At 41.9% G+C, this 26412-nt stretch overlaps 2 protein-coding genes across 3 annotated transcripts in view; one reads left to right on the forward strand and one right to left on the reverse strand.

The window, feature by feature from the left end:
• Positions 1-12514, forward strand: part of Usp8 (ubiquitin specific peptidase 8) — a 77023-nt gene extending 64509 nt beyond the window's left edge. For both annotated transcript variants that reach the window (XM_008831802.3, XM_029562956.1), the window contains 4 exons: positions 1510-1746; positions 10030-10172; positions 11336-11468; positions 11629-12514. In XM_008831802.3, coding sequence (XP_008830024.1) covers positions 1510-1746; positions 10030-10172; positions 11336-11468; positions 11629-11814 — 699 coding nt within the window. In that variant the 3' untranslated portion in view covers positions 11815-12514. The remainder of the gene's footprint in view (positions 1-1509; positions 1747-10029; positions 10173-11335; positions 11469-11628) is intronic.
• A 1798-nt stretch (positions 12515-14312) lies between these two features.
• Positions 14313-26103, reverse strand: Usp50 (ubiquitin specific peptidase 50). The gene is given in 9 exon segments (XM_029562971.1): positions 14313-14433; positions 14435-14489; positions 14492-14540; positions 15311-15370; positions 24006-24139; positions 24142-24199; positions 24325-24380; positions 24433-24563; positions 25835-26103. Coding segments are annotated over 9 exon segments (933 nt in total).
• Between the last annotated feature and the right edge of the window lie 309 nt (positions 26104-26412).

Raw genomic sequence — 26412 nt, forward strand, 5'->3', positions numbered from 1 at the left:
ATATGCTGGTATGGTAGCTCATGCATATGATCCTAGTACTTGAGAGACTGAGTAGGAAGATTGTGAGTTCAGGCTAGGCTGTGCTACATAGTGAGACTCTTTCTCCAAAAATGGTGTCTGTATCTACATATGTATATATACATACATATGTATATGTATAAATATTTCCATGAGTCTATAACAATGAAATTACATCTGTCAATTTGTGGCCCTAATTCCTAGTTATATGCGAGATGTCTTTTCAAAACCACCTTTTCAGGCTGGTAAGTTAGCTTTGCGGGTGAACACATGTAAAGACATAAAGGTGGAGGGAGAGAACCAACTTAACAAAGCTGTGGCATGTGCATGCACACACATCATATACATATACAATAGGAAAAATAAAATATAAAAGCCAAGCTTCAACTTAAATTTTTTTTTATTTATTATTTTTTTATGTATATGAATGTTCTGCCTGTATATAAGTGCACTGGTGTCATGTAATGCCTGGGAGGCCAGAAGAGGGTGCCAGATTCCCCTTGAACTGGAGTTTGGAGTTGTTAGCTGCCATGTGAGTGCTGGGAACCAAACCCAGGCCCTCTGTAAGAGTAGCCAGTGTTCTTAACTGCTGAACCAACAGCCCCCACTTTTAAAATATTGTACTGACTTTAAAATGTTATGGGTATATGTTAAACATAGTGAGTTTCATTATGACATTTTCATACATGTACATAATATAATATTTCAAGCATATTCACCCCCAACCCTCTCCATCCCCTCTTCCTCTTTTGAGGACTTTTTTTTCTTGTGACCTGATGCATTTCATTAGTGATGCTTACAGAAGCACCTTACCAGTGGTCATGCCACTGAAGAACATATTTCTCCTCCCCTTGCCCCCCATCCACCTTAATGTTTGTATAAATCCTCAAGGAGGGGTGTGGCCCCAGGAGTTCCTGCCCCTTCCATGACAAGCCCAGTCTTGCCCATATCTGTGTCAGTAACCATAGCTGCTGTGAACTCCATGCTAGCAATCATGAAGGGCTCATTTGTCAGTGTTCCACATGCCCCCATCCTTCCTTCTGCTCTTACATTCTTTCTGCCCCCTTTTCCATGATGTTCCTCTAATCCTTGGAGAAGGTGGTATCAATAACCTATTTATGGCTGGGCATTCACCAGTCATTCACTCTGAATGCTTTGATCAGCTATGAATCTCACTACATTAGGCACTTCAAAAAGATAGCTTCTACTCTTGAAGCAGCTTAGACTCTCTCAGGATTAAGTCTATAGCATTGACAAAAATCAAGATGTTAGCTCTTTTACAAATTTTAAATAAAGATATAAGTTGTAATAAGTCCCATTCTTTCAGTAAAGTGGGGTTATTTTGATTTTAGCTAGAATTGACTGACATCAGAACTCCTTTATGAAAACTACAACCGTTGCTAAATACGTATTTAATTTCACCCCTTGAATTTCAGATTTAAATGGTATCCTTTGGATATTACCAGAGCATTTAACTAATCTTATTTTCAGGCTGATAATCGGAAGAGACACAAAGAAGAAAACAATGACCACCTGGATGACTGTAAAGCTGCAGAACACGCGTGGCAGAAGCACAAGCAGCTCAACGAGTCCATCATCGTAGCTCTTTTCCAGGGCCAGTTCAAATCCACAGTGCAGTGCCTCACCTGTCACAAGAAGTCCAGGACCTTTGAGGCGTTCATGTATTTATCTCTGCCACTAGCATCCACAAGTAAATGCACATTACAGGTACGTTTAAGACGGAGAGAAAATGTTGGTAAAGATTGTGTGTATGTATATAGAAACGTGCTTCATTCAGCAGATAGCTCTCATCACTGCTTCCGTAGCACTTAATGGCAAATTAGGTAAGCTACATTCTAGCCCTTGGTTTTTTGAAACAGGGTCTTGCTATGTAGCTCAGCCTGTAAACTCGCGATCACCCCAAACCCCCTCCAATGCTTAGAGTATAGGTGTGTGCCACTAGGCACAGCTAGATGTTTTCTTTATTGAAAAGCTATCTTCCTATTAAATATTCCTTCAAAGTTGTTTTTGTTTTTTGCTTTATTGGCTGTATTGGAGGGGTTTGAACCCCGAGCCATGTGCATGCTAGACCACCACTTCACCATTCAGCCAAATCTACATCCCTAAAAGTTTGTATTTAAGCTTTAAAAGTTAATTTTGGTCTACTTTTTCTTTTTTAAATTTTTTGCGTTTTTGTGTATTTCATACAGAAAATCATCTTTACACCCCTTTCCCCTTTGGCACCTCCCATAGCCCCTCCACTGGATTCATACAATCTGTCACTTTTGTTAAGGCCTATCATGTAAAGTTAGTGTCCCCAGATGTCCCTTAGTACAAGTTTATCCACTGGGATCTAGTCAGCCTACCTAGAGTCCCTCCCTTTGAGACAGTCAGCTCTTCCTCACCACACAGTAATCAATTGCCAGTAATTCTTGGACTAAGACTGGGTCCTGTTGCTCATTTCCACAGCTCTATGCTGGGTTTTTGTCTGCTTAAGTTTGCATGTGTCTTGTGTATGATGACACCATTGCCGTAAGTTCGTATGAGAAGAGTCTCAGGACACTGTAGGACTATTTCGGTATGGTCATGCCCCTCCTTCCCTGGCTCTTACAATCTTTCCATCCCCTCGTCCCCAAAGGTCCCTGAGCCCTGGGTGGGTGGATTTTGATATAGGAGTCCAGTCCAAAGACCCACACTCTGTAGACTCTTATTCTTTACGTTTTGGCCATTTGTGATCTTTTGTGTTCCTGGCCCTCTGTTGCATGAGGGAGCTTCATTGATGAGAGTTGAAAGATGCATTAGTGTTCCCTTCATTGCTTGTTCTATGTTCCACTGAGATGTGGGCAATTCACAGACAATCTCTCTGTGTGACCAGTTATAGAACTCTGTAATTATCTCTGTTGAAAAAGAAGCTTCTTTGATGGGTGGTGACTGGGATACTTGTCTATAAATTTAAGGATCCATGTTTTGCACATATTAAGAAATTACATTTTCTAGGGATGTGACAGCCTTGGAGTTTTCTCTAAGATCTATGACCTCTCCAGCTATGTGTATGTGGCTGTTTACCACACATGAATTTCCTCTCTTTGAGTGGGCTTTAAGTCCAATTAGGTAGCTGTTGATTACCCCCTAGAAAAAGTGCCACTACTGTACCAATGCTGTTTGCTGTGTCAGTCATTGATGTGGTTGTTAGGCCTTGAAGCTGGGGTTGGACCATCGATTGATGTTCTCCCTTAGCAGCTTGCACAGTGTCTCCAAAGCTGTGTGGGCTACCCTTGAGGGGAGGTGGCTTCCAGGTCAGTCCCAGCTTCATTGCTCCAAAACCTGTGTCCAAAGTATGTCCTTTCTCTTCAGCAATAGGGTTTTACCTTCAAGTTCTGGGAGGCAATCAAGGGCTGTGGCAATAGCCTATGTAATTTTGGGAGTCTCCTGGACTACCCTGGCCAACAACTCAAAGGAAGGTTTCTCCTGTCTGGCACTGTTTCTTGTTATGTAGTCTTCAGCTGTACTCATGGACTCATGTGGAGATATTGTATGTGTAATTTTTCAGTAAGTTTTTGGACTAATACTATTCCCTCTGGTTTTTTATACTAGCTAGGCACTATTCATCTCACCTCTTTGTCTCCCTGGCCTATCCTCCCTCCCCACCCTCCCCATTTAAAGTGTCCCCATTTTCCTCATTTCCCCCTTGATAATTCCTATGTGCTATGGTCCCACCTCTTTTGAGCTCCTTCTTCCCCTTTATTCCCGTAGTTCTTTGTATATAGCCCTTCTTCTCCCCCTCCCATTTACCCCCTTTTTACACATTTCTCCCTTAGTAACACCTGTCTCCTACTATTATTCTCTCTCTCTCAGGTTCCTTCTTTCCCTTTACCTACCTGATGCTTCTCCATTTTCCTGGTTCCTGCAGTTACATCAGGATATGTACTCACTTAAAAGAATGTGGTGCTAGGATCAACAAATGAGGAACATAAGTCTTTTGGTTTTCTGAGTCTTTGTTACTTCATTTAGTATTAGCAGTTTATAGATCCATCCATTTACCTGCAGATTTCATTATTTCATCTTTCTTTACTGCTGAATAGAACTCCATTGTGTAATTTTCATTAACCACTCATCTGTTGAGGGGCACTTAGGTTGCTTCTATTTCTTAGCTGTTGTGAAAAGAGCAGCAACAAATATGGATGTACAAGTGTCTCTGCAATAGGATGTGCCCTTTGGGTATATACCAAGGAGTGGTATAACTGGGTCATATGGTAGGTTCATTTGTAGTTTAAAAGTTCTCCACACTGCTTTCCATGGGGGTTGCATGAGTTCGCAATCCCACCAGCAGTGAGTGAGTGTTCCCTTTTCTCCACATCCTCGCCAGCATTTGGTATCATTTGTTCTCTTGGCCTTAGCCAACCTGACTGGGGTAAAAATGAAATCTTAGGGTGGTTTTAGTTTACATTTCCCTAATTACTAACAATGTTGAACACTTTTTTACGATGTTTCTTAACCATCTTTGTTTCTTCTTTTGAAATCTTTAGCCCATCGTTTAATTGGGTCATTTTTTCTCTTGATTATTCTTTGAGTTTTTGATATATTTTGGGTGTTAACCCTCTGTCAAATGTGTCATTGGGCTTTCTCTTCACCAGACTGGTTGTTTCTTTTGCTGTACAAAAGCTTTTTAGTTTAATGAGATCTCACTTGTTGATTGTTGACCTTAATTCCTGAGCAACTAGTCTCCGATTTAGAAAGTTCTTTCCTACACCTATATCTTGTAGATTATGCCAATGTTTTCTTGTAACAGTTTCAGGATTTCCAGTTTCACATTGAGGCTTTTGATCCATTTGGAGTGTCTTTTGTGCAAGGTGAAAGATAAGGAACTAGCTTCATTCTTCTGCAGGTGGAGATCCAGTTTTCCCAGCACCATTTGTTGAAGATGCTGTCTTTCCTCCACTGTATGTTCTTGGCACCTTTATTAAATATCAGGTGACTGAAATTGTGTGTACTCAAGTTTGGGTCTTCAATTATGTTCCATTGGTCTATATGTCTATTTTTGTGCCAGTACCATGTTTTTGTTTTTTGTGACTATAGCCCCGTACTATAGTTTGAAATCTGGCATAGTAATCCCCGTAGTGTTGTTCTGTGTGCTCTGGGTTGTTTTGGCTATCTGAAGTCTTTCATGTATCCATATGAATCTTTTTTTTTTTTTTTTTTTTTTTGGTCTTTTTGAGACAGGGTCTCCCTGTAGCCCAGCTGGCCTGGCTCTTGCTGTGTAGACCAGCCTGGCCTTGAACTCATAGAGATCCACCAGCCTCTGCCTCCCAAGTACTGGGATTAAAGGTATGCACCACCAAGCCCATCAGTGCTTCCATATGAATTTAAGGTTGGTTTCTTCTGCTTCTGTCAAGTATATCATGGGGATTTTGATTGGCATTGCATTGAATCTCTAAATGGCTTTTGGTAGGATGGTCATTTTTACAATATTAATTCTTCCAGTTCATGAGTATGAGAGATCCTTCCATCTTCTGGTGTCTTTTTTTTTAGAGATTACACTTTTCACTGTAGAGATCTTTGATGTCTTTGGTCAGGTTTATTCCAAGATATTTTATTTTTTTGAGGCTATTGTGAATGAGAGGGTTTCCCTGTACTCTTTCTCCAATTGCTTGTTATTGGTATATAGAAAGGCTACTGATTTTTGTAGATTAATTTTGTAACCTGCCACTTTTACTCAAAGTATTAATCAGTCCCAGTTTTCTGATGGAATTTTTGGGAACCTCTTTGGTATAGTATCATATCATCTGCAAAAAGGGATAATTTGACCTCTTCTTTTCCAGTTAGCACTCCTTTAATTTGCTTCTCTTGTCTTAATGCTCTAGTAAGAGTTTCAAGCACTATATTGAAAAAGAATGGGCATAGTGGACATCCTTGTCTGTTTTCCTGATTTTAATGGGAAGGCATCCAGTTTTTTTTTTCCATTTAGAATGATGTTGGCTATGGGTTTGTTATACAAACAAAAACCGTTTTAATTATGTTGAGGTATGTTCCCTCCAGTCCAGTTCCCTTTAGGACTTTCATCATGAATACATGCTGAATTTAGTCAAAAGCCTTTTCTGCATCTATTGAGATGACAATGTGGTTTTTGTCTTTGAGTTCATTTATATGATTTATGACATTTATTGCCTTGTATATATTGAATCATCCCTGCATCTCTGAAAGAAAGCCTATTTGATCATGGTGAATGATCTTTTTGATGTATGTCTATATGTGGTTTGCAAGTATTTTGTTGAGAATTTATCCATCTATGTTCATTAAGGATATGGGTCTATAGTTTTCTTTTTTGGTTGTGTCTTTACCTGGTTTTGGTATTTGAGTGACACTGGCTTCATTGAAGGAATCTAAGCGTTCTCCCTTTGTTTCTCTCTTTTTGAGTAATTTAAGTAGTATTGGTTAGAAATCTTTAAATGTCTGGTAGAATTCTGCTGGAAATCCGTCTGGGCCTGGACTTTTTTCAGTCAAAAGGTTTTGTATTACTGTTTCAATTTCCTTATATGTTATGGGTCTGTTTAAACTGTTGATCTCTTCTTGGTTTAACTTTGGTGGTTCCCACGATTTTATATATCCATCCATTTCTTTCAGGTTTTCAAATCTAATATTCGAAAAAAAACAGGTTTTTAAAGTATTCCTTATAATGTTCTAGGTCTTCTGTGTCTCTTGTGATGTTTCCCCTTTCATCTCTGATTTTGTTGATTTAGATTTGCTTTCTTTCTTTCTTTTGGTTAACTGGGCTAAGGGTCTGTCAATCTTGTTTAGCTTTTCAAAGAACCAGCTCTTTGATTCAGTGTATCATTTTCTTTGCTTCTATTTCATTAATTTCTACTCTGATTTTTGTTACTTCTCATCTGCTGGGTTTGAGTTTCATTTGTTCTTGCCTTCCCAGAGTCTTGAGTTGCAATGTTAAGTCATTTATTTTTGCTCTTTCTGATTTTTTAATGTAGGCACTTAGAACTATAAACTTCCCTCTTAGGACTGCTTTTAAAGTGTCCCAGAGGTTGTGTTGTGTTGTGTTGTGTTGTGTTGTCCTTTCGTTGAATTCCAGCAATACTTTTATTTCTTTCTTAATTTTTCCTTTGACCCAGTCATTCCAGGAGTGTGTTGTTTAATCTCCATGAGTTCATGAAGTTACAAGGGCTTCTTCCAGTGTTGATTTTAAGCTTTATTGCATTGTGGTCTGATAGAATGCATGGAATTATTTCAATTTTTTGTATTTGTTCATTTGTTTTGTGTCTAAGTATGTGGTCAATTTTTGAGAAAATTCCATGGGGTACTGAATAGAAAGTGTATTCTTTGTTGCTTGGGTGTAATATTCAGCAGATGTCTGTTAGGTCCATTTGATGTATGGTATCATTTAATTCAGATGTCTCTCTGTCTATTGTTTGTCCAGTTGACCTGTCTAATGGAGACAGTAGAATATTGAAGTCCCCTGCTAGTCCTGAGTTGGGGTTAATCTGTGTATTAAAGTCCTGTATGTTGTTTTTATGAATTTGGGTGTACCAGAGTTTGGTGCATATATGTTCAGGATTGCAATGTCTTTTGATTAATTTTTCCTTTGATCAGAATGAAGTGACCCTCCTGATCTCTTCTGATTAGTTTTAGTTTGAAATCTATTTTGTCGGATACTAGAATTGCAACCCCTGCTTGTTTCTTAGTGCCATTTGCTTGGAATATTCTTTTTCATCCTTTTACCTTAAGGTAGTGCCTGTCCTTGAAGGTGAGATGTGTTTCTTACAGACAGCAAAGACATGGATTTTTAATTTTTTTTTTTGGTCTTTTTGATTCAGAGTCTCCCTGTAGCCCCAGCTGTCCTGGAAGTCACTATGTAGACCAGGCTGGCCTTGAGCTCACAGGGATCCATCTGCCCAACTCACAGAGATCCACCTGCCTCTGCCTCCCAAGTGCTGGGATTAAAGGCGTGTGCCACCACACCTGGCCCAAGCCCGGGTCTTTTGAGTGGGGAGTTCGGTCCATTGATGCTTAAAGTTATTATTGAAACAGGTGTATTGGTTGCCTTCATTTTGATTCCTGTTTGCGTTCTTTGTGTAATTTTATGTTTCCACAGTTAACCCTTCATTTAGTTTCTTTCATTGCCCCTGGGGTATACTTGTTCCTTGCTCCATTCTTTGTACTACTTCAGGTATTTGAAGGGCATGAATTCTTTCACCTATTCATGTCATGGAAGATTTTTCTTTCCCCTTCAACTATAATAAACATTTTGGCTGGGTATAGTAATCTGGGTTGGCATCTGTGGTCATTTCGAACTGGGAATACTTTGGTCCAGGCTCTTCTGGCTTTCATAGTTTGCTTTGATAAGTCAGCTGTAATTCTATTGGGTTTTCCTTTATATGTGACTTGTTTCTCTTTTGCAGCTTTCGGTATTTTCTCTTTGTTCTGTACATTTAGTGTTTTTACTATGATATGTTGTGGGGAGTGTCTAATTGGTGGGTTTTTTTTATTTGTCTTTTTGAGACGGTCTCCCTGTAGCCCCAGCTGTCCTGGAACTCACTATGTAGACCAGGCTGGCCTTGAACTCACAGAGATCCGCCTGCCTCTGCCTCCTGAGTGCTGGGATTAAAGGCGTGTGCCACCATGCCTGGCCCTAATTGGTGTTCTACGTGCTTCTTGTATTTGTATGGGGAGGTCTTTCCTTAATTTTGGGAAATACAGTCCTGTTTTAAGATCTAGTCAATACCGTTAACCTGAAATTCTTCTCTTTCCTCTATGCTTATGATACGTGGATTTGGTCTTTTCATGGTGTCCCACATCTCCTGCATATTCCATTCCTATGTTTTTTAAAATGTTTTATAATCTTTACTTGAGCAGTCCAGTTCTTCAACTTTATCCTCCAGTGTTGATATTCTGTTTCCATTTCATTCATTCTAGTGGTAATGCTTTCTCCTTTTGTTTCAAATTTGCTTATTGAGTTTTTCACTTCCTTGTTCATTTCAGCCTGAGTTTTCTTCAATGTTTCTCTTTGTGACTTCAGTCAGAAGTTTATCCCTATCTTTTAGTTTTTTGATTGTGTGTTCTTTAAATTTGTTGAATTCCTTGATCATGTTTATGATTCTCCTAAATTCAGTGTCCTGGGTTTTCTCTAGGGGGTTTTCCTTGTAGAAGTCGTCTACAGAACTAGTGGAGTTTGGTGGGAATACTGTTCTCATTTTCCATATTATTTTTACATTGTGACTTTGGCATGTGGATTTCTTTTGTATGAAACTCAAGCTCTCCTTTGTTGAATTGAAGTCTCCTCTGTTTGTATTATTGGTGTGCCTTGGTTGTTTTCTTATTGGGTATGTGATACTGGTTGGTCTAGGTTTCAGTATCTCTCAGATTTTATTTTAGAGGAAACTGAAGGCTTTAGATCAGCTATTAAGGAGCTCCCACAGAGGTGCAAGTCGGGCTCCAGTCACGTACACTCTGGCTTCCTTCTAAAGTCTGGACCTATACTAACAGGCACTACTACAGCAGTTTGGGAAGTTCACTAAGGGGAGGTCCATTTTTAGCCCTCTCAGGTAGTCTGATATGGTCTCAGCCCCTACCGTGGGGCACAGATGTCTAGCGCTGGGTGAAGTGGAAGGGATCTTACATGGTCCTGTTAGGGGTTGGCATGGCACAACTTGGGGAAGCTGACCCAGAGGCTGGGTGCCGGCACTCTCAGGCGGTGCTCTTGCATAACAGCAGTGTAATTCCTAGAATACTCATGTTAATACCCTTAGTGTTCCCTTCCTCCAGCAGGCCTTCCATAATCCAGCAGGCCCAGGATGGGGGCTTTCCTGTGCTGGCATGGCCCTCTGCACTTCTCCCTCCGCACTGAGTAGTTCCAGCATCCCCTGCTGCGGGTGTCTGGCTGCATTCCTTACATTAGAACTCTCATTCCAGGTCATTGGTTTAGCTCTGGTACCTATTGCAGAATGGCTTACTGACAGCATGTGAAGAAATGAATTGCTGAACACTTCTTGTTTTTCCCACTAGGATTGCCTTAGATTATTTTCCAAAGAAGAAAAACTCACAGATAACAACAGATTTTACTGCAGTCATTGCAGAACTCGACGGGATTCTCTAAAAAAGATAGAAATCTGGAAATTGCCACCCGTGCTTTTAGTGCATCTGAAACGGTAAGGGACAGTGTTCCTATCTGATCAGTGGCATTTGATGAAGGAATTGTAATTTCTGTGTAATTTGCACTTTACTGTACTGCCTAAGGAAGCCTAACAAAGGAAGATTATCCAGTGAGAAAGTGAAAAAAAAAATAAAAATAAATAAATTTAAAGAAATAAAAAAAAATAATAATGAAGCTGGGTGTGGTGGTACACTCCTCTAATCCCAGCACTCAGGTGGCAGAGGCAGGCATATCTGTGAATTCAAAGCCAGCCTGATCTACATAGTGAGTTCCAGGCCAGCTGAGGCTGCAAGGAAACCCTGTCTCAATAAAAAGACCAAAAATAATAATAATAATAATAATAATAATAATAATAATAATAATGAACAAACCATCAGTATAAGCTACTCTATTAACAGACTGTTTGGTAACTTTTTTTTTAATTTTTACTTTATGTGTATGCGTGTATTGCCTGCATGTAGGTGTATGCGTGTATTGCCTGCATGTAGGTAAGTGCACCCATATCATGCAATGCCCGCGGAGGTCAGAAGAAGCTGTCGGATCCCCTGGGACTGGAGTTACAGACAGTTGTTAGCTGCCATGTGGGTGTTGGGATTTGAACCCGTGTCTTCTCCAAGAACCACCACTGTTCTTAACCACTGAGCCATCTCTCCAGCCCCCCTGTTTGGTAACTTTAATAAATAGGGAAATGTTGATAAAAAGGCATTGCACGTTTGTAACAAAAATCTTAACAAGCCAGAAATGGGAAGAAATATTCAGAACATGACAAAGTGCACAGGAGATGCCACAGACCTTCAGTGGTAGAGTGCTTAGCACAACACGTATGAGGCCCTGTGTTTGAGCCTCGGCACTAGAAAACAAATTGTAGTAACTGTGGAATGGTCTATGTTTTGGTATAAAAAGGAGCAGAAAATAGATCTACCTGCAGTTTGTGTCTAGTTCTGGTTTCCCTCTAAGTTACAGGCAGCCTACATCTCTGTAAAACAGAAATGAAACAGATGTCTTCAACAGGTCTTCCATTGCCAAAACTTCGTGGGATTTTTTAATGTAATTTGAAATGAACTTTATGGTTATCCCTAAAAGTCCATGTTAAGTAATAAGAATTCATTCTTATGTCTTTCTCTGTCAGTGTGACTCTTACAATGTTTTATTCTGCAGCTTTTCTTATGATGGCAGATGGAAGCAAAAGTTACAAACATCTGTGGACTTCCCGTTAGAAAGTCTTGACCTTTCACAGTATGTTATTGGTCCAAAGAACAATTTGAAGAAATACAACTTGTTTTCTGTTTCAGTAAGTATCTTCTTGAACTGAAGCAAACTAATAAGACAGAAGCTAATAAAGCAGTGCTTCCTTATCCCTTAGAGGAGTGAGGATGGCATAAAACCTTGAGATCACCGACATGTTTGAAATAATGACTCAGTTTTATTGATATCTATCTTGCTTGGCACAGAATCACTATGGCGGGCTGGATGGAGGCCACTACACTGCCTATTGTAAAAACGCAGCGAGACAGCGGTGGTTTAAGTTTGATGATCATGAAGTTTCTGATATCTCCGTGTCTTCTGTGAAGTCTTCAGCAGCTTATATCCTCTTTTATACTTCATTGGGACCACGTGCAGCTGACATAGCCACATAAGGATGTAAGCCTCAGAGAAGTGTTTCTACCTGCTCAGTAGCTCCTCTCTCTGATTATGGAGAGCATGGCTAGAGCTACAGCTGGCTCATAGAGGATCCTCAGGACACTGGGGCCACGTTACTGGCACTGTGTAATCAGATCAGTGCTCTTATGGAAAAAAAACAAATAACTGGCACTTAACAGATACTGCAGCAAGCATCCCTTATAGCTACCATTTATTTCAAAACAACTTTTTTAGTCTGCCCACAGTTAAAATAAGTAATTAGCCAAGCATTTATTATTCCACTGGTGTCCAAACCACTGCACCCTCCATTTTCCTGTTCACTGTGTAGCCTTTTCGCATTCCTAGTGCAGCTTGATCCACTCCGTACACTAGGGTGAGCTACAGCAGACAGGAATGTATGTGTACATATTTACTTGCACACTTGCACATCAAATTGTTGTACATAGTTTAACATGTCCTGTTGTGAAGCCTAGAATCTCAGAGGATTGCTTTTTTTCTTGTTTTCTTTCAGCCTATTCTAGGTAACTGCATTGCTTTCTTAGGGAAATGACAGGGCAAAACTATTTTTCTGTTGGCTTTGGGCTGTATTTGTGCACTAATCTTTATTCTAAAAAAAAAAAAATGGGAACTTAATTTTTTTAAAAAGAATTTCATTTACATCTACATTAAAATCTTAATGAGAAGAATAACTTTAAACCTTACAAGTGTTCTGTCTTTATGTCCTGTATCAACGTAGGACAGTAGAGTGTGGCTTTTACACACATGCTTTATCCTCTACACTGATTCTGAGTTTAGTCTACTCATTCTGTTGAGATGTAGGACTTGGTTCCATTCTTCCTGAGTGTGGTACCAGAACTGCATAGAGCACCTAAGGTTCTCAGAGTGGGAAATCAAAGTTAAAATAATACCCAGATTCCTTCTATCAAAATTCTAAAGAATTGGGGCTGGAGAAATTTCTCAGCTCTCAGGTCAAGAGCACTGACTGCTCTTGCATAGGAGCCAGATAGGGTCCCCTGCACACATATGGAAGCTGGCACATGGCAGCTAGCAACTGTGTAATTCCACTTCCAGGGGTCAGATGCCCTCTTCTGGCCTATGGAGGCATTGCATGCACATGGTACACTTGCATACATGCAGGCAAAACACTAGTACACAAAAAAATACATTAAAAAATTCTGAAGAATTAAGTAAAAAGTGATGAGTCCCATGTGTTCATAAGGTGAACAGCAGCATTGTGAACCATGTCCTTTCAGAGTGATGAATTAAAAGGTTCAAGAAAGTCAACTTTCCTTGGGGACTTGGTTGCTATAGATCAAGTCACTGAAAAAAAGCTGCATAAACAAAGATTGTGAAAGTGCCTTGGGAGGCTCTCATGGTAGTGAGCTTTTGGGGAGATGAGAATGGCTTACAAATTGAAAAGTTGGTCATTTTAATGTCTTGCACTCAATTGAAAGGACTGATTATTATTTATTTTGCTGAATTGCTGTATAAATCTTTTTTTTAAATTTTTATTATTTTTTGTTTTATGTGGATACAATTGCCTGCATGTAGATAAGTGCACCCGTGTCGTGCAATGCCTGCGGAGGACAGAAGAGGCTGTCGGATACCCTGGAACTGGAGTTATGGACAGTTGTTAGCTGCCATGTGGGTACTGGGCTTTGAACCTGGGTTTTCTGCAAGAACCAGCCAGTGTTCTTAACCACTGAGCCATCTCTCAGCCCTGCTGTATAAATCTTTCAAATCACATTCTTTTTTTTTAAATATTTTATTTATTATTTTTATTTTATGTGTATGAGTGTATTGCCTGCATGTATGTGAGTACACCCATGTCGTGCAATGCTGCAGAGGTCAGAAGAGGGCTTCGGATTCCCCTGGAACTGGAGTTAAGGAAGGTTTGTAGTCACCATGTGGGTGCTGGGAATCAAACCCGGGTCCTCTGCAAGAGTAATCATTGCTCTTAACCACTAAGCCATCTCTCCAACCTCTCAAATCACATTCTTAAACTCACAGAGCCATTTGAAACTTTATTTTCCCCCTGTGCAGAGAGGGTCAAACTCAGGACCTCATACATTGTTGGGCTAGATAGATGGCTCAGAGGGTAAAAGTACCTGCTGCCAAGCTTAGCAGCCTGAGTTCAGGCCCCAGGCCCCATGTGGTAGAAGAAAAGAACTGACTCCCACAAGTTGTACTCTGACCTATGCACACACTGTAGCTCACACCTTACAGATACACATAGGAAATAAAGAACTTGGAAGGCAAAGGCAGGCGGATCTCTGTTAGTTTGAGGCCAGTCAGCCTGACATAGCAAGTTCCAGACCAACCAGAGCTACATTGTGGCCTTTGAAATGGCCTCTGAGGGTCCCTATCCATTAGTGCAGTAATTTCGTGCTTCCTTTTTTTTTTTTTGCTGTAGACATCAAAGGTTGGATATAAGACTTAATAGTCTGCCTTGTAAATCAATTACAAGGATTTAATGACAAAGCAGATTTCACTGTCAGTTTCTGGCTGCTTGCTGTGCAGTGCTCAGGACACATGGCCTAGCTCTTGCAGTTTTGTGTAGGTGTGGAGCGGGCTGGCAGCTGTAGAATAGCAGGTAGGCTGTAGCAGTTTGAACTGGTGTCTGGGATCTCACTGACCCAGGTGTCATTGAAGCTGTATGGCCTGGGTGACAGTTCTTTCAGAAAGCAGTGTAGTGGCCATCATTCAGATCACCAAAGTGGTTCTGGGGAGAGAAAGTACGTCAGACTTGTCACAAGTGATGCTCTCACTGCTGAATAAAAGTGACGAGACAAGAAACGTTAAATTGTCCCTTAGAATCAAAGGCAATAATTCTGTAAATGTTACTCCAGTGGCTGTACTGCTGTTTCATGTCATTGAACTGCTTACTCACTGACGACATCTGTGAAGAAAGGACAAAGTACATGAGCTTGACACTCACGTGTTACAGCTAACACTGAGAACTTAGCGGTTCAACTTCTTTTTTTCTTTTGTGGTAGAATCTTAACATATAGCCCTGGCTAGCCATATAGACCAGGTTAGCCACAAACAGAGATCTACCTACCTCTGTCTCCCAATGCTAAGATTAAAAGTATATACAATCACTTCCAACCTCAACTACTAAAGCATTATAGGAGGGGCTGGAGAGATGACTCAATGGTTAAGAGTACCTGCTGCTCTTCCAAAGGACCCAGCTTCTACTAGCACCCACATGGTGGCTAATAACCTGTAGCTCCCGTTCCAAGGACTCTGATACCCTCTTCCGACCTCACAGGCATTGCATGTCAAGAGTGCACTTAAATACAAGCAGACAAAACACTCATACACATATAAAGATAAGTCAGAAGCATTACAGGGAATTTTCAGTGAGATGAACTTTCCAGATGAACCTACAGTATAATATACTAAGCATAAGCTAAGGCATGAGGAACCCATTGAACAAAACATCTAAACAGCTGTATATTTCTGTGTGTATCAGAAGCTGCCCCAGGTCACCCAGGGGCCAAAAAGAGTTTGTCCAGTTCTCTTCCCTTTCTTAAGCTGGTAAAGGATTATCTGAAACGAACAAGAGAACAACCTTACACTGAGGAACACTGCAGAACAGTGGTTGGCAGTAGCTACACCACATCCAGCTGGTGGATGTGATTGCATCATCATGAATTAAGAACAGATTCTATATTTTATGAGGTTGAAAAGAATTCAAAGAAAAACATTTGTCACATGTAAAAATTACATGAAATCCGATTTCAATGTTGTTAAAGCTTTTAGAGCGCGGCCCTGACCTTTTGCTTACATTTGAGAGTTGCTCCTTGTGCAGCAGTACAACAAGGCCTGGTGCCGAAGCCGTTGGCTTTCAAGGCCTAAAATAGCTCCTGTCTGGCTTTTTGCAGTTTACTGACCCCTCATATAAAGGGAAGAAAACAATACCAAATTATAATCTTAGAGGTCATGTCTTACTAAGCTTGAATTCTGCATCTGTTAACATCAGTGTTAAACTTTAACCAAGCATGGTGGCTCACACCTGTAATCCTAGGCCTTGGGAGACTGAGGCAGGAGGATTGCACAGTTGAGAGCATCTCAAAGCTGACATTTAAAACACCCAGAATCAGGTCTTGGTCTTTGCCGTGTGACCTTGAGCTGACATGCTTAAAGCTTTTTTTTTTTTTTCCTAGTCTGATGTGTGGTACAATCTCATTGAGAAAAACAAAACATCTGGTGCATGTGCAGTGCACACGTGATGCTGTGGACTGATCAGGCCCACAGCTGGAGTGTTAACCAGATTTCGTGATGCATTTTTTTTGTTGTTTGTTTTTATGGGCATAATGAGGGAAGTATTTTTCTAGACTTCCTATTCCAGCAGGCACAGAAGACAGTATCATGGGCTGGGCATAGTGGTGACTCTCTTGAGTTCAAGGCCAGCCTGGTCTACATAGGGAGTTCCAGACCAGTTGGGGCTACAGGGAGACCCTGTCTCAAAAAAAAAAAGTCTCAAAGCATCACCACCATAAAACTGAAGTAATGCTCGATCCACCTGCCCCCTGAATGCTGGGTTTAAAGGCATGTGACACCACACCCAGCTCAACCTTTTGACATTCTGACATGACACCGTCTATAAAGTTTATACAAGAACTGTGTAATTGAGTTACAAAAAAAATGGGGTGGGGACAATATTTTAGATAAGATCACCACTTTGTGTTGGGCCACATTTATAGCTGTTGTGGGCTGTGTGGTCCACAGGTTGCAGATGAAATAAAACCCAGTGAAGCTGAGCTCACAACTGAGGAACAGTTTGCCACAAGTACTACCCAGATCCCCCCAAAGTTTAAGATTATTAAAGACATAGAAGAAAACTACCCTTAAAAAAAAAAAAAAAAAAAAACCTTTAGCTGGGCATAGCAATGCACACCTTTGATCCTCACATTGTGAGATCAAAAACAGCCTGGTCTACATAGTGAATTCCAGACCAGCGGGGGCTACAGGGAGACCCTGTCTCAAAAAGTCCAAAATAAAATTTAAATAAAAGACTAAGCAGAGTGCGTGTGGTAGAACATGCCTGTACTCCAAGTACTGTGGAGGTCAAGGCAGGAGGAGTGCCACAAGCTTGCAGCTCGCTGGGGTGACGTGCAGAATGTTATCGAGTACAGAAGGGGAGGGAGAAGAGAGGTCTGGACAGACGGCTAGAAATGTGTGTCTAGGTAAGTTATCTAGGAATGAAAGTGAACTGAAGACTTGTAGTCGAAGACTGAGAAACAAGGATGGATAAAAGACCTTCACTAATGTGTGCCTCATGAATAAACGAAATTGAATGAAGAAATTGTATGTAAATGATTCGTGGCAGATAAGCTTAGTAAGGTGTACCATACAAGCCTAGGGACCTGAGTTCAAGTCCAACACCCACATAAAAAGCTAGGTGTGGTCCCAGTTCTGGGGAGGTAGAGACAGGATGATCCCTGAGGCCAGCTGGCTAACGATCCTGGCCTAATCAGCAAGCCCCAGTGATAGACCCTTTCCTAAATTAGGTGAACACCTCTTGAGGAACAACACATGAGGACCTCTAGCCTGCCCATGCACACATATATACAGGAATGATTAGCAAAACAGATTGGTAAGGATCTTCACAAAGGTAAGCCAACAAGAACTGTATAAAACCATGATGGGAGGCAAGATGGGTCAGTGGGTAAAGGCACTTGCTGCCTGATCAACCTGTGAGTGATTCCCCCCCTGCCCAAATCCACCTGGTGAAAGGAGAGAACTGACTCCAGGTTGTCCTCTGATCTCCCGTGTGTGTGTCTGTGTGTGTGTGTGTGTGTGTGTGTGTGTGTGTGTGTGTGTGTGTGTGTGTGTGTGTACGTGCGCACACACATAAATATTAAAAAATTTAAAACCATGATAACACTGGACATAGTGACATTCCTGTAATCCCAATAGGAGAGGCTGGGGCAGAAGAGATCACGACTTAGAGGCCAGCCTGGGCTATAACCAAGAACCTGCCAAAAAAAATAACTAGGGACAGAGTACATGAAAGGATACTCAACATTGGTCATTAGGGAAATGCTACTCGAAACCACAAGGTAGCCGGGTGTGGTGTCACATGCCTGTAATCCCAGTACTTGGGATGTGGTTTTGAGCTAAAAAGGGACTAAATAAATTAAAAAGTACCATTTCATACTCAACTTGCCTGGTTTATTTTTATGTGGATGAGTGTTTTACCTGCATGTAAGTGTGCCACATGTATGCAATGCCCAGGGAGGTCAGAAGAGGCATCAGATCCCCTGGAATTGGAGTTAGACAATTATTAGCTGCCCTGTAAATGCTGGGAACCAAATCTAGATCCTCTGCAAGAGCAGCCAGTTCTGTTAACTGCTGAACCATCCCTCTAGCCCTTAGTTAAGATGGATAATAAGTTTGGAGAATGGGTGAGCTGGAGCTCATTGATGGTGGAAACAAAATTGTGTAGTCACTTTGGAAATCAGTTTGCCACTTCCTCAAAAGGTTAGTTGTAGTTACCATATGTACAGCAATTCCCTCTTAGGTATGTACCCAAGAGAGATAGAGACATATCCACACGAAAGCCTATATGCAGTTAGGATAATGGCCAAACACCTATCAGCAGATGAATGGATGGATGAAATGTGGTTTATCTACACAGCAGAATGCTATTTGATAATGAAAAGAAACAGTACATTCCACAGCATAGATAAGCCATAAAAGCATTATGAATAAAAGCAAAAGCTATATGTTTTGTGATCCCATTGTATGAGTTGCCTAGAACAGGCAAACCCAGAGACACAGGAAGTGCGTTAGTGGTTGCCAGGGGCTGCTGGGGAGAAGGAATGGATAAGGAAGGTTCTTTTAGGAATGATGAAAATGTTCTACAACGTGATTGTAATGATGACGCACAACTGTAAATACAACCACAAACCACTGAACTGTACACACTGAAGGTGAAGTTTCTAGTGGGTCATGTAACAATACTATTTCAAGCTGAAAGCCAAAAGGACAGTGTGCAAATAGCCAAAGATTGCGCAGCTATTTGTAGAATGTGTGTATATATGCTATATATTATATATATGTGTGTGTGTATATATATATATATACATATATATATATATATGGCATGTCCACAGATCCACATGAACAGGCTTCGTCCCCAATGTAGGAACACTGGGAGATGGTAGAACTTGTAGACATGGGGACCTTTGAGGGGTCATGGGGTTGAGTCCCCTGTCTCAAGACGCGAGTCCTTGCCTGATGTGCTCCCGCTAGTGAGGGTTCGTGTGCTCCCCTCACCCTCAGGCCTAACTAATGGGGCCATACCATCTGGAACAAACCATAAGTCAAAATAAATCTCTCTGTACTTCATACGTTGTCTGTGCAGGGTGTTATGGTGATTTAAAGCTATGTATAATAGCACTCAAGAGGCAGAGGCAGATGGAGCTCTCTGAGTTCAAGGCCAGCCTGGTCTACAGAGTGAATTCCAGGCCAGCTAGGACTCCAAGGAAACCATGACTCAAAAAGGCAAAAAAAAAAAAAAAAAAAAAAAAAAAAAAAAAAAACTACATGTAATAAGGAAACAGTGTCTAGAACATAGAACTCCTGCAAGTCAGTAAGAAACAACACTGTTTTACTGTAACCATATATGCCCAACAGTGTTGACACAAGGTTGTTAAGTACAGCCAGCATGTGGAAGCAGTCAACCATCAAGAGAGTGGATGAATTATGTTGCATTCTTCTAAACTACATGCCAGTGAAATTAGAGGAACAGAGTATGGGGATTGAATAAACAAAGCAATTTGCAGAAGTCTAAAAATAGTGGCATTTCATAAAGCTCAAAAGGAAGGTGACCATTGTATTGCCTAGCAGCATGTACAGAAGATGTCTACCCCACAGTCAAGAACAATCAGCATTAAATGCAAGGTTATAACCTCAAAGCTTTAAAGGGAGAGACACACAAAGGCAGCCATACTCATGATGCTGAAGTTCCCAAGCTGTGTGGGTGTTGTGAGCTGATGCTTTGTAAAGTTCCCAAGCTGTGTGTGGATGTTGTGAGCTGATGCTTTGTAACACCTGCCATGCTCTGAATGTTCTGCTCCCCTGACCTCAAACCATAGACTGAAACCCAGTGACCACCATGGTGATGTGGTGTGTTAGGAAGTGGGGCCCTTAGGAGGTGACTAAGACTAGTCTCCTCTAAAAAGTTTTTATTTCAGAGCCGGCTGTGGTGGCGCATGCCTTTAAACCCAGCATTTGGGAGGCAGAGGTAGGTGGATCTCTGAGTTCAAGGCCAGCCTGATCTACATAGTGAGTTCCAGGCCAGCTGGGGCTAGAGAGATCCTGTCTCAAAAACACCAAAAAAAAGTTTTTATTTTATGTGTATGAGTGTTTTGCCTGTATGTATTTAAATGCACCCATATCATGTAATGTTTATGGAGGTCAGAAGGGAGCGTCATATCCATTGGAACTGGAATTAACAGTTACTAGCCAGCATTTGAGTGCTGGGAACCGAACCTGGGTCCTTGGCAAGAGCAGACAACACTCTTAACTGCTGAGCCATCTCTCTAGCCCTTTAAAATACTTTTGAACACGCAGAACTAGGCCACAAACCAGAAATCAACAAATAATAAAGAATGGAAATATGTTAACCATAGTTTCTTAAAAAAAAATGTGATTAAGTTAGTGAGAAATAATCATGGAAAAAAATATTATTGGAATATTTTTAATTATATTTCTTTGTATGTGTGTGGCTGTGGGGAAGTCACACATGGAGCAGTCAGAGGACAACTTGCAGGAATTGGTCCTCTCATTCCACCAGTTGAGTCCCAGGTGGCAAATTCAAGTCACCTGATTTGGTGGGAGGCACCACCTGCTGAGTTATCTAACTGGTCCTTCGTTTGGTTTTGGTTTTGGTTTTGGTCTTTTTAAGACAGGGTCTCCTTGTAACTAACCCCAGCGGGTCTGGAACTCTGTAGACCAGGCTGGCCTCAAACTCACAGAGCTCCACCTGCCACTGCCTCCCAAGTGCTGGGATTAAAAGTGTACCATCAGCACCACCATGCCCAGTTTTGTTTGTAATTTTTAAATTCATTGTAACAAGTACATCAAGAAAATAAAAAAAATAAAAAAAAAGAGGAAAGGAAATAAAGGAAAGAAATTATATAGACACTGAGGATTGAGCCTGGGGCAACACAGATGCTAGACAAGCACTCTACCACTGAGCTACATCCCCAGCCCTATAATGCAATAAAAAAATACAGGAGCCGGGTGTGGTGTGCATGCCTTTAATCCCAGCACTCAGAAGGCAGAGGCAGGTGGATCTCTGTGAGTTCAAGGCCAGCCTGGTCTACTTCGTGAGTTCCAGGACAGCTGGGGCTGCAGTAAGACCCTGTCTCAAAAAAGACCAAAAAAAAGAAAAAAAAGAAAAAAAAAAGAAATACAAAGAACATAATAGGAACACAGGCAAAAGACTTGTTTAGATATTTCACAAAAGAAAATATTCATGGGGGGCACTCCTGAGATCCCAGCACTCGAGGCAGAGGCAGAGGCAGGAGGCCACTTATTCTGAAAGAGAGAACTCAAATTTAAGTGCTATTTAGTGCCATGCCACCATTTAAATAACTATAATTGCCCAAACAAAAAATGACCAAGTATTTATAAGGATTTAAGGCAACCAAAGCTTCCCATCACTGCCGATGTGAACTGGAACAATCACTTTGGAAGACCCCTGGTCTGAATTTACTAAAACTGGATGTATGCATGCCCTCAGATCAGTAGCACTCCTAGAAATAGACCCCAAAGATATGAGTACATCTGTGTACCGAAAACTTGAGTGATCACAGCAACACTCACCATATGGTCAAAAGCTAACTACCCTGATGCCCTGAACAGTGAAGCAGATTAGTAAATCATAGTGTGTTCACACAGTGGAAAGAACGAACTACGCTGTGTGCAACAGTGCGGATAAATATTTCAGAACTTTGAGTAAAAGGACCAGACACAAGTACATACTGTATGTGTAGGTGCACGTGTGTGCACATTCATCACCAGGCCTGCTGAAGCAAGCACATGTATCCACTGAGTCATCTTCCACAACCTCTTGTCACTTAAAAAAACAAAAACAAAACCATGGTTCTGGCACAAAAACAAACACATCAGAGAGCCCAGAGATCAACCTGTATATTTGCAGTGAAATGATCTTCAATAGTCAGTGCTGCAATTCTTGTTTTAGTCTGTGTGTTGCTACAACAAAAACTAGAGTTGAATAACCTGTGAAGGGTTTATTCAGTTCCGGCTCTGGTGTGTGCAGGGTCTGAACAGTTTGGGGCTGGCTTTTAGGTCCCTGACTGTCACAGTTGTGCAGAAAGCCTTCTCTCCTGTGATATAATCTAGTCACGTGAAACATCAGTCCTTTCTGAGGGTGGCGTCCCCAGTATCACCCACTAGGCCACACCTCTTCAAGTTCCCAACACCTCAGTATTGTTAACTGAGGACCAAGTCCGACCACTTGATCCTTTGAGGGCCAAACTCTAACAAATAATGGGGAAAGGATAGTTTCCTCAATAAATGGTGCTGAGAAACAGGATGTCCACATGCAGACGAATTCAATTGGATTTTTATCTCACACCATTTATAAAAGTCAATTCAATAATCTCAGCACTCAGGAGTCAGGCAGGTGGATCTTTGTGTGATCCAGGCCAGCCTGGGCTCTATAATAAGTTCCAGGCCAGCTGGGGCAACAAGGAGACCTTGTATCAAATAACAAAAGTCCTTCAAAGCTGCTCTTTTAGAGGACCCAGGTTCAGTTCCCAGCACCATAGGTGGCTAACAACAGTCCTTGACTACAGTTCCAGGGAAATCTGATGCCCTCTTCTGGCTTCTGTGAACATTGCAGGCACAGGTGAACTTACACACATGCAGGCAAAACACTCATACACATAAAATTGAAATGGTAAATAAAATAATTGGAGGTTGGAGAGGTGGCTCAGTGGTTAAGAGCACTGACTGCTCTTGCAAAGGACCCAAGTTCAATTCCCAGCACCCACATGGCAGCTAAAAACCATCTGTAACTCCAGTTTTATGGGACTCTAATGCCCTCTTCTGACCTTGGTTGGCATTATGACACGGGTGTACATGCAGGCAATACACTCATACACATAAAATAAAAAAATCATAAAACATTTTTAAAGAATTGTAAACCCTAATCAATTATATATCCCCAGCTGCCCTGGAACTCACTATGTAGACCAGGCTGTCTTTGAACTCACAGAGATCCGGCTGCCTCTTCCTCTCAAGTGCTGGGATTAAAGGCGTGCACAACACACCTGGCTAATAATGACTTAAATGTAAAAAAGAATTTTTAGAAACTTGGGGTGATTTTTGCATAAATGTGCCTTTTCATAATTCAATTACATTTTAAATATAAGTTCAGTTTTTCTGTTGCTTGAATTTTCGTAAAGCGGAAACACCTATAATAAGAAGTTAAAATACTAGGACCTCTGAAATTCACGGTAGAGCCTACTTGTGATGTGAGAGAGAGGAAGAAGCCACTGCCTATTCCCAAAACAGCGTGGGAAGAACAGCTGTGTGCGGAGGAAGGGCGTACCAGTACAAAACGGAGCATTAGGCTTGAAGGGAAAAGAGGCAATCATTAAAAATTGGAGGATGGTTCTGAGCAATGTCAATGTGGAAGATCAGAGGTGTTCCTACTTTTTAATACATTACTCAGCAATGGCTCAACAGAACCCAAGCAGCTCAAAACAGCCCCCAAACCAACAGGAGGCAAAGCCCAAGGTGCACTGATCCAGAGAAACTGACCTGAGTTCAAAACAAAGAGTAGATAGCCATTTGGGCTATTATGCCATCAGAAGGAAATTCTGAGCAGATCTGGAGTTCTGCTGAATATGTGAGCACCTGCTTCATCTCAGGGAAGACTGAAATGTTTTCAGAGCTTTTCTGTAATCTCTGCATGTGGAGGGGTGTAAGGCAGGAAGGTTATGAGTCATAGGTCAGCCTGGGCTACATATTAACACCCTGTCTCAAAACAACAGATCCAATGTGAACAGTGTCCTCAGGACCCTAGCACCCAGCGCAGCCGTCCTGGCAGAGCAGGCAGTGCACGCTAAACACACCAAAGGACGAGGCACATTTGCTGCTAAAGCTGCAGGTCTCCCAGGTCAAGACCGTTAGTTCCCACCTTTTTTAGGGCTTCCTGAAGCTCACTGAGGCCATAAATCAAGAATTCCTGAGCCTTTTGTTGTGTCCTTTTCATAAAAACTGGGTAAAGGTTGCCAAGAGCTGACCGAAATATTTCTGGTGAGACACAGTGTGATCCCCAAGCCACATGGCTGTCATCAGGTAGGCGAAGGCGGTGGCCACCTCGTGCAGTCCCTGGGAAGCAGGGAGGAGCGAACATTAATGACCAACTTAATGAAAAGAAGGGCCTGGGTCACCAGAGCCCAGGATCAGGTCACACCCTTTGCTCATTTCCTGGCTGCCCATTGGGATGTTCCCACCCAAAATGTATACCACCCTCCACAAAGACTCTGGCAGAGTTCTTCCATCACCAGATCTGGGGTGGGGGCTGAGCTCAGGGAAGAACACCTCTTACTTGTGGAGAGTACTCCACGAGGGGGGCGGGGAGATGCTGCAGGGGCACTGAAAGGTGGCGTTTATGTAACAAGTGTTGCCCAAGTTCCGCAGGCCACGCCCTGGAAATGTGGCTGGGAAGGCATCATAGCCTGTGCACTCCGCACTGTGTTGGTGCCATATGGAAGGAAAGTGTTTCCAAGCAACAAAGTGCTAGTGACTCACAAAGAAATTTCTTTTATGGAGTTGCTTACTGTACAACCCAGGCCGGATGGGAACTCAAAAACCTCTTGCTTCAGGATTCCAAAAGCTGAGACTACGGGTGTGCTGCCACCAGCCTGGCAAAAAGGATTTGTTTGTATGTTTGTTTATTTTGAGACAGGATCTCAATATGGAGCCCTGACTGCCCTGGAACTTGATATGTAGGTCAGGCTGGCCCTGAACTCACAAAGATCTTCCTGCCTCTGCCTCTCAAGTGCTGGGATTAAAAGCATGTGCCACCATACCAGGCTAGGAAGGTTCTTATTTTCCTTCAAACACATCCCCTACCAAGGACAGAAGGATTAGAACTTCATTTAGCCCAGAAGTCTGAACAAGTCTGATGTAAATAAAAGTTTCTTCCTGGGGCTGGAGAGATGGCTCACTAGTTAAGAGCACTGACTGCTCTTGCAGAGGACCCGGGTTTGATTCCCAGCACCCACATGGAGGCTATGAACCGTCCTTCACTCCAGTTCCAGGGGAATCCGAAGGCCTCTTCTGACTTCTGCGGCATTACACAACATGGGTGCACTCACATACATGCAGGCAATACACTCATACACATAAAAATAAATAAAATATTTTAAAAAGTTCCTTCCTGAAACTAAAGCAAAGGAACAGAACAGACTGGACTTTCACATCCTAGAATTGCTTGGCTAAAACTGCAAATGTTCTTGCTAAAGTCAAGTCTTCCCCATTTTCAGGGCAATTATTAATAATAGTGATACTATTAAGAGGTCATAGTAACAACCATAGCTATCCTGTGTTTAGTCTGGTACTATGTTAAGCACTTAACATACACTTTCCCATTACATTACATTTTTACAACACCTGCATGGAGTAGAAACAGTGCTTTTAAAATCCCATTTACAGGGGGCTGGAGAGATGGCTCAGAGGTTAAGAACAATGGCTGAGACCCAGCACCCATATGGCGGCTATGAACCATCCTTAACTCCAGTTCCAGGGGAATCTGAAGCCTCTTCTGACCTCTGTGGCATTACATGACATGGGTGCACTTACCTACATGCAGGCAATACATGCATAGACATAAAAAAATAAAAATAATAAATAAAATATTTATTTAATAATCCATTTACAGATGAGGAACCAGGCTTAAGGGCTTTGTCATTTGCCCACAGTAACTGTACAAAATGGGAAGGTGCAGTAAGAGCTAGCTACATTCCTATCACATGTCCATTATTAGGAATTATGTCATATATGGAGAATTGTTGTTGCGGGCGTCGGGTTGGTTTCGCGCTGCTGCTGGGCAGGTCTCTCTGGCTCTCCGCGGCTGGGAGTGCTGGCAGCTCTGTAGATCGGCTGGCCCGCGCCGGGCGCTGGCGAGTGCAGGCTCCGCGGGGGGCTGCAAGCTGCCGGGTGGGTTCTGCGCCAAGCTGCAGGGGGCTCTGCGCCAGCTGTGGGATGCTCCCTCTGTGCACGCGGTCCATTGGCCACCGGTCCGTGGGGGGCAGGGGAGCAAAGCAGGGAGTGCAGGAACATCGAACGCAGAAGCTTCGTGAGTGGGTGTTGACGGGGGACAGCTCCTCCGGGGAGACTGAATCACAGGCTGGTCCCAGGCGCAGTGAGACACAAATCAGCTCAGTCAGATGATCTCAGTGATACAGCTCCGTTTTATTAGGGTAAAACTAGAAGATTTATAGTATGGAGGCAGTAGCAAAAGACCTCAGCTGATAGGTGCTCATAGAATGCCCCATTTACATGTGGCGGTGGGCTTCTATCAGGCTGTCAGACAATGC

This window comes from Nannospalax galili, unplaced genomic scaffold, assembly GCF_000622305.1.
Source record: "Nannospalax galili isolate Female #2095 unplaced genomic scaffold, S.galili_v1.0 scaffold735, whole genome shotgun sequence".
Classification (NCBI taxonomy): domain Eukaryota; kingdom Metazoa; phylum Chordata; class Mammalia; order Rodentia; family Spalacidae; genus Nannospalax; species Nannospalax galili.